Source organism: Mus caroli, unplaced genomic scaffold (assembly GCF_978045245.1).
Source record: "Mus caroli unplaced genomic scaffold, Mus_caroli_1 scaffold_18, whole genome shotgun sequence".
In the NCBI taxonomy this organism is placed as follows: domain Eukaryota; kingdom Metazoa; phylum Chordata; class Mammalia; order Rodentia; family Muridae; genus Mus; species Mus caroli.
The window spans coordinates 71,291,888-71,305,239 of NW_028227273.1; the positions used below are offsets into that span (position 1 = coordinate 71,291,888).

The 13,352-nt window shown below is 36.7% G+C and overlaps 1 protein-coding gene across 1 annotated transcript; it reads right to left on the bottom strand.

Annotated features, from left to right (window-relative positions):
* Positions 1-2,980: 2,980 nt before the first annotated feature.
* LOC110312718 (uncharacterized) lies at positions 2,981-5,778 on the bottom strand. Its single transcript, XM_085832998.1, has 3 exons — positions 5,761-5,778; positions 5,442-5,568; positions 2,981-4,551 (listed from the first exon to the last, which is right to left on the bottom strand). The coding sequence occupies exons 1-3, from the start codon at positions 5,776-5,778 to the stop codon at positions 2,981-2,983; spliced, it is 1,716 nt and encodes a 571-aa protein (XP_085689124.1).
* Between the last annotated feature and the right edge of the window lie 7,574 nt (positions 5,779-13,352).

The window sequence follows — 13,352 nt, forward strand, 5'->3', positions numbered from 1 at the left end:
CTGAGGAATTTTGTTCCTTGTCCAACTACTTGTTGTTAGACAGGTTCCAAGGGTACCTATTGGACACAATAAAAACCAGGCAAGGCCAGATTACTGGCCCTTGCCCACATCTATTTTCATTCCTACCCTTACACCAAGAGGCAACTTCACTAACATCCTGGTCCAACAAAACCCCACTTCACCACTTGGATCAGAACCCCTACAACTGTTAAAAGCTTCTTCCCAGATATTTAACTCCTTTCCTCCAGATTTTACAGAGGACTGTTGGTTACGCTTAAACACCCAGTCCCTACTAAGAAGGAATAGCAGTCCCTGGAAACTATTCATAGACCACAAATAGTACTCAGTGTAAAAAACAGTAATCAGAAAGAGGTAAGCTGACCTTACAGTCAGTAAAAGGGCAAGGTCTTTGTATTGGAAATAAGACACCCTCAGAACGTTCACACATCTGCAACTCCTTTCTAACTCCTGCCAATATAGAATATTTGTACCTACTTCCTTCAGAGGATGTTTGCTGGGGTTATACATCAGGATGTGATCATTCCTTGAATTCATACTATAATTCCAAGTATATCATCTGATTTTTAATATCCTGGTACAGCTAGTTCCCCGAATAACTTACTATACAGGAGAAGCCATTCCTAATCAATTAGACTTCCCCAGCTGAACAGGTGAAAGGGTTGCTGTAACTGCTGTTATGTTATCCACACCAAAATATCCCTGCTTGGTATAGGAGTAGCTGGAACAGCTGGTACAAAGGCTTCGGCACAAATACTGCCAGGTAAGAATTACAGAATCTTACACATTGCAATAGATAATGCTATAAGAGGGAATAGAAGGATTTATTAATGTTCTACAAGACTCCCTTTCCTCTTAGCCGAAGTAATTTTACATAATAGAAGAGGTTTAGATTTGTTATTTCTTCAGCAAGGTGGTTTATGTATAGCTCGAGGAGAAGAATGCTGTGTTTAGGCTGATCATTCAGTAGTCAGAGAAAATATGGTTCAGCTTAGAAAAATATTAAATGACAAGAAATTACAAAGAGACCAGTCTCAAGGATATTAGGAGTCCCTTTTTAACTGGTCCTCTTGGTTGACCACCCTTGTCTTAGCTTTGACTGGCCCACTTATCTGATACAGGCCCTGGTTTATGGAACCTGTATTATCAATGCTTTCATCAAGTTTGTCAAAGAACAGATTTCCACCATTCAAGCAATGATTCTTAAACAGCAATTCGAGATCCTAGAAGCATATAAGGGATTCAAGATGGCCTACTATTCAAAATGGGACCTTTTGTCTTTTTCATTTTCATTTCATTACATCAGGTATATTATGGTAATAACACCAAGAAGAGAAATTAAGGAAATTGTTAATTTAAATTTTTAGCAGTAACATTAAAAGGTTAAAAATCATGGGATTTTAAAGTCCATTTGCTTCCTAAGCTCTGGCAAGGTTCCTGCAGCCCAAAGAGAGATAAAAGTTCTCTCAGTCAAGCACTCTGCCATTTCAAACTTCTGTTTTCCTGACACTGGCTTCAGACTAAACTAAACCACATGTCATTTTCTGTTATGTAAGTCTCTATATGAAGTATGGTTTTGGGGGGGGGTCAAAGAATTTTATGCTATTACTAAATGAGTCTGTTATTACTTCTACTCAAAACTGTTTTTTTTTTATTGAAGTAGATTTTCTTATTAGATACTTTATTTACATTTCAAAGTTATCCCTTTTCCTGGTTTCCCCTCTGAAAACCCCCATCCATTTCCCCCTCCCCCTGCTCACTAACCCACCCATTCCTGGAATCAAAACTGATTTTTAAGGTTCAAACTTAACATGGATTGATAGTTCCACTAAAAACTGATGCAGTTAATTATAAGTTGAAGCTTTTAGTCTCCTGCTTTACATTTGCAAATTACAGTTTAGAATAGATGATGAAAATAAAGATTGTTTAAGTCAGAAAGACCAAGTAGATACTGGCCCTCAAACCAAACAGAGACTGTTGAATATGGCATTTAACATGTTTAAACTTATTATAACAGGAACTCCCAAATCTTAGCAATCACCCTACCTCCGAAAGTTCTCCAAGAAGAAAAGGGCACAAGAAAGGTCACCAAGAGGAGTGTGATACCATAACCACTGGGTATAACTGCCTCAGTGCCTAACCCACCGCCAGGGTCTAGTTTTAAGTAGAACCTGAAGTGAAAAGTTTTTGTTTGTTTGGAAAGTCAGTTATTTTAAATGATGTTTTGCTGGGGCACACAGGTGAAAGAATGTCTTGCTAAATCAGTCACAGATAAAAGGATGTCTTGCTATAGTGGATACATGAAAGGATGAATGATGATGGAGTATAAATATGACCCCACAGACAGTTTATTACAATTTATACTTCAAGTTCTCTGATCACACTGAAAGCTTCTTGTAGCTTAAGAGATGGACAATAGGCAACTACCTCCTTAAATCAAGGTAGTCCAGTACTGTGTTAGTTTAATGGTTAATTTATTAGATAAAACCACTAGGTCTCTTGTTTACAAAGCAGACAGGTTTGCTTTGGGAGCAGGCCCCAAATTAAAATATAAATAGGATTCAGATATAGCATTTTCTGTCCCTTTATTTACAATTCCTTTGCAATAACTGTTCTAACAACTGCTTGTATCTCCGAGAAATGTTTCTCTCCTGTATGAATTCTTTGATGACATCTAAGACAGGATTTCTAGGTAAAACATTTGTCCCATTCACCTCATCTGTCATGTTTCTCTCCTGTATGATTTTTCTGATGATTTCTAAGAAAGCATTTACTGGAAAAGCATTTGTCACAGTCACTACATTTGGAAGGTTTCTCTCCTGTCTGAATTCTTTCATGAATCATAAGATATTATTTCTGGCTAACAGATTTGTCACATTCACTACATTTGTAAGGTTTCTCTCCTGTATGGATTGTTTGATGACTTCTAAGTTTGCCTTTCTCAGTAAAGCATTTGGCACATTCATTTGTAAGGTTTCTCACCTGTATGAATTCTCTGATGTCTTATAAGAGCACCTTTGTAGGTAAAGCCTTTGTCACATTCACTACATTTATAAGGATTCTCTGCTGTATGAATTCTCTGATGAACTGTAAGATGGTATTTCCGGGTAAAGAATTTTTCACATTCACTACATTTGTAAGGTTTCTCTCCTGTATGACTTCTCTGATGAACTGTAAGATGGTATTTCCGGGTAAAGAATTTCTCACATTCACTACATTTGTAAGGTTTCTCTCCTGTATGAATTCTCTGATGAACTGTAAGATGGTATTTCCGGGTGAAACTTTTCTCACATTCACTACATTTGTAAGGTTTCTCTCCTATATGGATTATTTGATGACTTGTAAGTTTGCCTTTCTCAGAAAAGCATTTGGCACATTCATTACATTTGTAAGGTTTCTCACCTGTATGAATTCTCTGATGTCTTCTAAGAGCACCTTTGTAGGTAAAGCCTTTGTCACATTCACTACATTGGTAAGGTTTTTCTCCTGTATGAAATCTTGAATGACTTCTAAGATTGTATTTCTTGGTAAAAGACATGCCACATTCACTACATTTGAAAGGTTTCCTTACAGTATGAATTCTTTGATGAACTGTAAGATGGTATTTCCGGGTAAAGAATTTCTCACATTCACTACATTTGTAAGGTTTTTCTCCTGTATGAATTCTCTGATGAACCATAAGATGGTATTTCCGGGTAAAGCATTTCTCACATTCACTACATTTGTAAGGATTCTCTCCTGTATATGGTCTACAATAATATACAGGTTGAAAGAATGTACAGGATGATATAAGTCCTTGATTACATTCATAGGGTCTCTCTCCTCCAAGAATTTTCTGATGTTTTCTGAGACCTGAGTAGTAGATAAAGGATTTGTCACAATTACTGCCTTTGTAAGTGTTTGCTTCAGGGTAGATCCTGTAATGTCTTTCGAAACCTGATGTATGATAAAAGCACTTACCACATTCTGTACATTTGTAAGGATATTGTCTGTAATGAATTTTGTAATGTAGTTTGAGCTGTGACAAATGTAGAAAGGATGTAGTACATTTTGTACATTTACAGGATGTCTCTCTATTATGAGCTATCTGATGTCTACTGAGGCTTGAGTAGATCTTGAAACAATTCCCACATTTCCTAAAATTCTGTAGTTTCTTTCCAGTACTGTTAGTTTGTCTCAGCATGAGATTATGTTTAGAGTCATAGAGTTTTTCACACTGTGTAGTGTTCAGTTCTTTCTCTCCTATGTGGATTCTTTGATTCTGTCTAATGCTTGAACACACATTCAAACAGATTACACAGTCTTTAAATTTGCAAGATTCATCTCCAGTCTTCCCAATTTTTTGTCGGTTTAGGTTTGATGTTTTAACAGATGCATCTTTATGTTCAGTTTTAAAATGTGTACCATGAGATGGTTCATGAATCATTTTGACAAGCTCGTTACATTTATATGACTTTTCATAGATATCCACATGCTCGTGGACAATATGATTCATGCCTTGATCCAAGACTTTCTTACATTTATGGTGATTCTCTAAAAAAAAAAAAAAGAAAAGAAAGTCAGAGTGATTTAATGCATGTATTCTCTAGAAAAAAATTAATTAGGGAATGGGGATTAATGCATGTGTAAGAGATTCAATAACCTTTGTTTCTCAAATTTTATGAAGAAAGGTAAATTAGCCATTCTCAAGGAATGAGGTCTTTTCTGTCTCACAATCACTAAATGGATGCTCAGAAAAACCTCAATTTTGGTCTATATCAAATGAATGGAAATTAAGAGCCTTCTAAATCTAACTTAAACTCTGTCTCTTGCAAAAGGTAGGAAAAAGAGGTGATTAAGCAGTAAAGAACTTTAAGATCGGAACTATTTGAAGGATTATATAAACAAGGTCAGCTAGGAATTCATTATTTAACTCAAATTGACATGGAGCTCACCATATACTCTAGCTTCTACATCCAAAGTGCTAGGAAAAAATTATTCTGTAACAGTACTAACAATAGAGAGCATATGTCAAAGTGTAAATAAATAACTAAAAAAACTCTCATATAACCAGATCCTTCTCTATTTGAAACCTTCTACATTTTAAAATTCTGAAATGAGTGAACAGTTTAATGCAATGGTAAAGATTTAAAATTCAACTTATTATATTTACAAAAATATATTTCACTTCTATGAATATGCACTATCCTTTGAATTTTGATGTATTGATTGAAAAGGGTTAGAAAGAGACTACACAGAATACAATACTGGTTATTAGTCCTGAAAATACAAAGAAATGTAAAGGAAACACCCTGAAAATGTTACGTTGGTTACCAGAATTCTCTTTAGTCTGGGAGTCTATAGACATTTCTGAGAATTTCCTTCTACAAAGATATGTAAATTGAAAGGACTAATTTGGAGTTCTACAAGAAGAGTAATCTCACCCACAAAGGATAGATTATTGTAATTCTCCATCATGACATCTATATACAATGACTTCTGAGAACAGCTGAGGTATTCCCATTCCTCCACTGAGAACTCCACAGCCACATCCTTGAATGTTAACACTCCCTGTAATAGAAAATTACCAATTTACCATGTGATGTTGGACAAAAATGTTTTCCCAGTTAAGAAAGACCTAAAGAATAATTTGTGATATGGATGAGTCATGGCAAATATTCAAGTACAAAAGTTTTCTAGAAGGGCCATAGAGGTGTGTTAGAAGTTATGCATTTTCTATAGATAATATACAGAAGGACTTACTATGGTGTACATATTCATGTTTCTGCTCTTTAGGACTTTGCTGATGTTCTCTAAAACTGAGAAATAGACAAAGGATTTACCACCATCATTATATTTGAAAATTTTGTTTGCAGTTTGAATATTTTAATGTCTTTTAAAGTCCTCTAATATGTCATTGTTTGCCAGCACCATCATGGCAGTACACAATGGAATTTGAATCCCAATTCTGTGAGATCTAAAGCTCTCTTCTTATCTCAACATGCAGGAAGAATACAAAGCACATATGCATAGAGTCAGTAAAATGTACCAACATATATAAAACAAAACTGAAATTTACTTTTAATAAAAGATGCTGTTTATTTTCTATGTCTGTGAAACAGGATAACATAATAGTCTCTTCATCAGTAAACTTTTAAAACATATATTGCTCACATTTGAGGTCTAGGTGCAGGAATAGACCTTGATGAATTAAACAAAATCCAAGTATCATACCACAAATGGTCAAGTTATGACGAGTAAAACTATGCTTCAAAATTCTACAATGTCAACCTTGCTCAAATATGGACACTTGATCAATCTTTTGTGCAGTTTTCTCTGACTGCAGTTTTCTCTTTTCTTCTAACATTCTCAGTTGACATTCTGAGGCCTAGGAACAATCCTGCAAATGTTCTAGAAAATAAGAGGGAAAACATGAAATGCAGAATTCTAGCTCTACTCTTTCATAAATTCTAGTCTTCCATATATTACTCATTGATGTAGGTGTCCATGTATATGTAGATCCACATTCATAAACTTGTTTCTGAAAACCTGATCATTCCTGAAATGCTATTTATATGGCACATAAGACCTTTCTTCTTCACTAATATAAAAGGACACATTTCTATTCGATATTGAAATTAGACAAAATGTATCCTTTGGGTGTCATTTACAATAGATTCCCTTCTAGAATTGCATGTTAAGTCTAAGGAAATGTATGCCTTCATATTATAATAAAGAGGGAAAATATAATGGGACAAGGCTGTGCTATGGTAATTTTGATTATCAGAAATGAAACTGAAGATAAATCATAGAACATAAACCCTTGAGCTAACATTACCAGATGCAGATAATTAAAGTTTTTAATGGGTTCAATAAGAAATACAATTTTCAAAGAAATGTGGACATGGGACTGACCTCGGACACATTTACCAGGGAAGCAGTCATTCTTCTTGTTGCTCTTCTCTGAGTTTCTGTCTCAAGAATAAAGACTAGAATTTGTGACAAAATTTCACATAAAGGTGTCAAAAATTCAAAGCCAATATTAATAAAACTCTTTGTGGACAATGCCAAACTATATAAGAAGATGTCCCCCGCCCCCAAACCAAAATGATATCAGGGATCTTGTCAACATTCCTACAGATAAAAGAACATGTAATGATATATTTAGTGTGGCAAGGAAAATAACTACAATCTGAGGTATTTTTCTACCTTCAGCAGGTATGAGGCACAAATATAGAATACATGATTACCTCCTGCAAAATATTAACTACTCAGGGATATTAGTGTGAACTTATCTTCCAGGGACTGGAGTCACTGACAAATGGCTAATGGGTATCAAATTGAATGCCTAGCATAAAATGGAGTTTCATTAGTCATTACACTAGAATACAATATCTGACCCTTTACAGTAATTCATTCTACCTGATAGATAAGGATATCTATTTTCCATGTGTGTCCTGTTGAATTGGAGTACAGAATATACTGTATCTATCAAATGTGATTTTACTTAAAATGATAAATTTTCACCAGATCTAGTTACATCCACTTTTATCATCATCTAAGAACATTTTACATTATTCCTGAGGCAAGATGAATTTTATAGTTTACTGCTCTGTTCAACATAGACCTGGTTTCTAAGTTTCATACAAATGTTTGTGTGAGAATACTGATGACTTGAAATCGACACAAATGCATTCATAGGTAAAATATTACAATTTAGTTCACATATGTTGTTAATGGAATATCCCCATGATAAATGTTCTAAGCCAGGGGATCTACACATTTCTAATTGTGTGACCTTTTAATGCAGTTCCTGGTACTCTTAAGTGGATGGATCTATACATGGCAGACCCACCTGGAAAATGATACAGCAGTATCTTGAGAAGTATGGAGACCACTTGTTGATTCTAAAAACTGATTTGGAGGCACTAATGTAGCATTAAAACACTCAAAGAGCTTTGTAGGCTGCTGGGCAAGAAAAACAAGATGATGACCCCTTGTGTTGCAATACCATCCTCTCAGATAATGTATGCCCACTAGTGTAATATTGCCAAGACTATTTTGTACATAACAGAAGCCCTTCTGGTTTGAACTGAGGTCAGCCCACAAAGAAATACATAGACTGCAATGGACAGTAGCCAAATATCAATGACTATAGTATTAAAGGCCCGTGGATGGAATCTGTGCCTATTCCTAATGCAGAAATGTTGCAAATGTTCTATGTCTCTGTCTCACTCTCTCTCTCTCTCTCTTCCTCTCTCTCTCTCTCTCTAAATCTATCTATCTATCTATATCTATATCTATATCTATATCTATATCTATATCTATATCTATATCTGTGTGTGTGTGTGTGTGTGTGTTTGTGTTTGTGTTGGCCTCAAACTCAGAAATCTGCCTGCCTCTGCCTCCCTAGTGCTGGGATTAAAAGTGTGTGCCACCACTGCCCAGTGACAAATACACTCTTATTTGAACTCCTGCTGGGAGTGCAAACTTGCAAACAGAAAAAAAATCCCTTTGGTCCTTTGCAGAAACCACAAATGTACTAATCACACCAGCCTTTACAACTAAGGTATACAAGATTATTCCAATAATTATAGATATATCAATGTAAGACAGAAAATATCTAGAGACTGACACAAGAAACATACTCATATGCATCCATCCATAAAAGGCCTTTGGAAAAATTTAACATTTGCTCACTATCAATATTTCCAAAATCTCAGAATAGGAGGAACATACCTAATAAGAAGCTAGAATGCCAAATCTTAACATTTACAAAATAAGGACAACTGGAATGATACCAATCTTCTCAGTAAAGAGACATAGGTGTCCACTATATCCACAATAACTGAGGACAGTGGACCAATTCTTACCCAGGTTAAGAAGGAAAGAGAAAAGTCTCAGTTCAAAAGGGTAAGTAGATATTAGAGAACAACCTATTCCAAATTATAAGAAATATAATTCCCAACTTCAAAAATTATAAAAATTCCATGAGAAAGGTCAGATCTGATAATCCTTGAAATAAGCCATAAATCCCAAGCTCTTAATCACTTGATGTTTTATATAACACCAAAATGAGAGTGAATACACAGTAGACTACTAAGACTTACCATAGTCTTTTTGAATATCAAACATGCCTTGTTCATTCCATCTCTAGAGAAAAAAGATGCTGTGCAAGATAGAGAGGGAGAAGAGGGATCAATGCCTCTTAGCCAAATGTGGACCCCCCAGTACCACACAGTCAGGCTGCCTGGTATGGTATATCTGTAAACTGATGTAGCATTAGACCACGACAGGTACCAGGGAAGTACTGTAATAGGTTGGTCAGCACTCTTGTGGTTCCCCTCTTTGCCTTAACTGTAATTGATATACTGAATATGATAAATGACATCTGGCATATTTTGTTCATGAGAAAAAACTTTCTACATATGAGATTTTCCAGTAAACTGGATTACACATATTTAAGATAGAGTCTATATGACTTTGGATTTCTAGAATGTAAGGAAGGTTTAAAAGCAGGGGTGAAAGTATATAAAACACTCTGCTTTACTGAACAAACTGTACACATACATTGTCTGATCCTTTGTTTCAGCCTTGCACAAAAAAGTTTTTCTTGGATCAGAACTTGGTGGGTGCTTCCCTGGGTTCCAAAAACACTGAAGTAGTGTGAAAACAGTTTTCAATATAATGAAATGCTTTCTGATTAAATTTTTGGTCAACTCCAGAGAACAAGGTATGTAAAATTCACTGCAACCCTGGCCAAAGGTTAACAGATCATAGTAGGCCACTGACTCTTAACAGTTACATGGACAAACACTCACACTTCCTTTATCTAGTTATCTTCAAGGTATAACCTGGTACTGCTTTCAGCCTGTGTCAGAGAACATTCCAATGCAATGGGCAACATTTATTTCAAGAACCATTTCAAACAAAAAATATAAGTCCTTAATTAAGATAATTAGAACTGAATAAGGAACACTGTAATGAATGTTAAGTGGCATTAATGATATCTTATGAAATGCTGTGGGAAGTCATACACACATGCGTGTGCGTGCATACACACACACACACACACACACACACACACACACACACAGAGAGAGAGAGAGAGAGAGAGAGAGAGAGAATTGAAGAGAAAAGCAAGCTCTTAAAAACGAGTGAACAATTCAACCTTCTAAGTTACAAACCTAGAAAAGGCTTTAAGCAGAGCTGAGACTGAAGCAGGAAGCATTTGCTCTAGTAATGTCTGAGGAACAGGCAGATTTAGCACAGAACTTTCCTTTCTCTTAAACAAATCTTATACTAATAGCACAAGAAGAAGGGTGTATCAAACACCAAGAAAAGTCATCATACAAACCTAGCTTTACCGCAATACCCAAAACCGTTTGGCCCAAACAAATATACGCAAAGAAAACAAATCACAGACAAGTTGCCAGGATGGTCACAGACGAAGAGATTGTCTCTAAATCACATGGGAAGAGAATTTACGCTTACTTAATGCCAAGAATGTAAAACTCTTTCAGCACCAATGAATGACTCAATCTAAAACACCAAATGTAAGACACACTTCTGTAAGTCAGAAGAAACATGACCTTGTCAACAGATCCTTGAAAGGCTTGTGGCTGAGTATCACATTTGCTTGATGTACAAACTTTGAAGAATGGAGAGCAAGAGGCATATACCTCAGCACAATGAACGTAATGAGGCACAAACTGAACCTAAGAATACAAAAGGACAGCTGGAAGTGTTTCCCTCTAATCAGAACAGACTCAATACATTTCATCAGAAAGTCTACAGTTCAAGTACAGAGGAGATTTTTCAATGAGGCAATATGGGAAAATGTCAGAAAAGCAAGTGTGCTGCTTAATTAAGAATTAGAATTCTGCAAATTAAAGGTGTAAATATCCATGAGATGGCTCACATTTGACAGCCCTCTTAATAAGTTATACAACTGACTAAACAACTAAAGTTTACTCCCAGAGGTCTTTAGAACATACAACCATTCAAACTCTGCTTGCTACTTCAGCTCCACTGGCATTGGAGACCCACATCTCGCACCTGAACAGGAACTGGTGGAATGTGGGAAACTTGGAGCATCTCCCACCAAAGCAGCAGCATTTTCCTCTGACCCAAGGACCAATCATCTCCTTTTTTTTTTTTTTTTTTTTTTTAATTTGCTTTACCTTCGGTTTGTGCCTTTAAAGGGTCATCTACAGTTTGGGAAAAAAACTGACACCTCTCGATCCAAGTGACTCCCTGACATTGTCTAACTGTCCTCTACCTTCTTTCTGAACCAGTAGCCTGACTTGAGTGGAGGCAATAAACTTTTAGTCTCTCATAAAAATCGTGGTTACAAAACAATCATTCAAAACTCCCTAGAACTGTTGCCAGTCTTTTAAATCTGCCAGCAGGCTCATGCTTGATAGGTCTTCTCAATAACTATATATTATAATAATAATCCCAGTACTTGGGAGGCAGAGGCAAGTCAATTTCTGAGTTCGAGGCCAGCCTGGTCTACAGAGTGAGTTCCAAGTCTACACAGAGAAACCCTGTCTCAAAATAAAATAAAATAAAATAAAATAAAATAAAATAAAATAAAATAAGGGGGGCGGTATGGGGGACTTTTGGGATAGCATTGGAAATGTAATTGAGGAAAATATGTAATAATAAAAAAAAAAAAGAAAACAGAATCTCAGCATAACAATCTTGGGCTTCTCATTAGTATACAAAATATCAAGCTGCTAGCCATGTTCGCTTCAAATATGATGATAATCCTGAAAATGTAAAGAAACCATTTAATAAATATATCTTGAATTAATGCTAAAAAAATAAAATAAAAAATAAAATAAAATAAACTCTGTAGTTTCCTCATATAATTATTATATACAAAAGTATGTCTGTGGATTCCTCTTAACCAAGACCAAAGGCAATTTTGTTGAATAAGCAATTAGTAAAAGAAGGGAATTAGAAGACATGAATGAATTAACGTTCCAGGAGATTTGCATACAATAGCAAACAGCAGATAATGCAACTGCTCTACCAGATTTTTTTTTTTTTTTTTTACCAGTTATTTTATGACTGAATGTTCCGGAAGTGTAGGATAAATGGGGGGTGGGACGACAAAAAATAACAAAACAAAACCCACAAAACACGATAAACCCCAGTTTTTAGGATTCCAACTTCCCGACAATGGTAGGATATCCACAACAGAATTGTGAGAGCGCGTCCTTAAGAGCAGCTGGGGAAAACACCCGCCCTGTACCGATCCCGCCCGTTTCCCAGCCCCTCAACTCCTCTGACCTGGGAGGTTCCAGGGTCCCCGGGCTTATATTCCTGCAGCTGTGCTGCTGATGGCTGTCTCTCCCAGGGCCACAACCAGGGAACTGCATCTGAGGTGACTTTTCCGATCCAGAGAGAACTAGTACCTCTAGTTTAGGGTTTAGGGACCACTCACTGAGCAAGGGGAATGGTGGATTTTCCTGTCACTCTGGCCTGGACCTTTGGAGCCCCTCCTAGACCCGCCCACCACAGCCCGGGTCCGGCCACGTGGTTCCCCTTTCCAGGCGTTTTCTCTTTCTTAATTATTTTTGTACTATCCACTCACCCTTTTGTTTGTTTGTTTGTTTTTTGTTTTTGTTTTTTTCTGCTGCCACTCTCTTGATCTGGTCCCTTATCTTATCCTCAACCGGCTCCAGGGAATTGGGTCCTTCCCACTCAGTCTCAGGCTGCCTGCCATACACCACCACCTGCCGGGCTGCCCTGGACCTGCTCTGCACAGCCTCCCCTCCCCCCCACCTCCTTCCCAAGCTTTCTGCCAGCCAGGCCAGAACTGAATGTGGTAGGATGTTCTACCCTGATGTGTGATAGTGAGCTCTTAAACCCTCAAATAATCGATAGGCAGCCTCACTTCTTATATTTGGAATACAAGCCTCCTGGGCTAAAAACACAACCAACAGCCTGAGTTCCGACTTCTTTTGTTCCATTTCAAATACATAATGCTAAAAATAAGTAAAAAAGGTTAGCTCCCTCCCAAAACCTGTCTCAAAACATACATAAAACACAAGAAGGACTAATGTTAATGTAGATTTAAAAAAAAAATGGGGGAGGGGGAATGGAACTGAGAATGATGAGAGGGGAGCTGTGCAAGCTCTCTGGGGAGCTCCAGGGACAAAGGTCACTCTGTAGAAAGAGCAAGCAGTACAAGAGGGCAGGTGGAAAGCATGGATAAAGTTAAACTCCAGGAACCTTGTTGTGTCTACAATAGCAAAGAAAGTAGATAATGCAAATGCTTTCCAAGAATATTTCCCTGTAGTCTAAAAACTATAATATGATTGGAAAGATCAGCACAAGACCCA

Coding starts and splice junctions, on each gene's coding strand:
- LOC110312718 (XM_085832998.1), bottom strand. Junction 4,552..5,441: donor CAATAATCTATCCTTTGTGG/GTGAGATTACTC, acceptor TTTTTTTTTTAG/AGAATCACCATAAATGTAAG.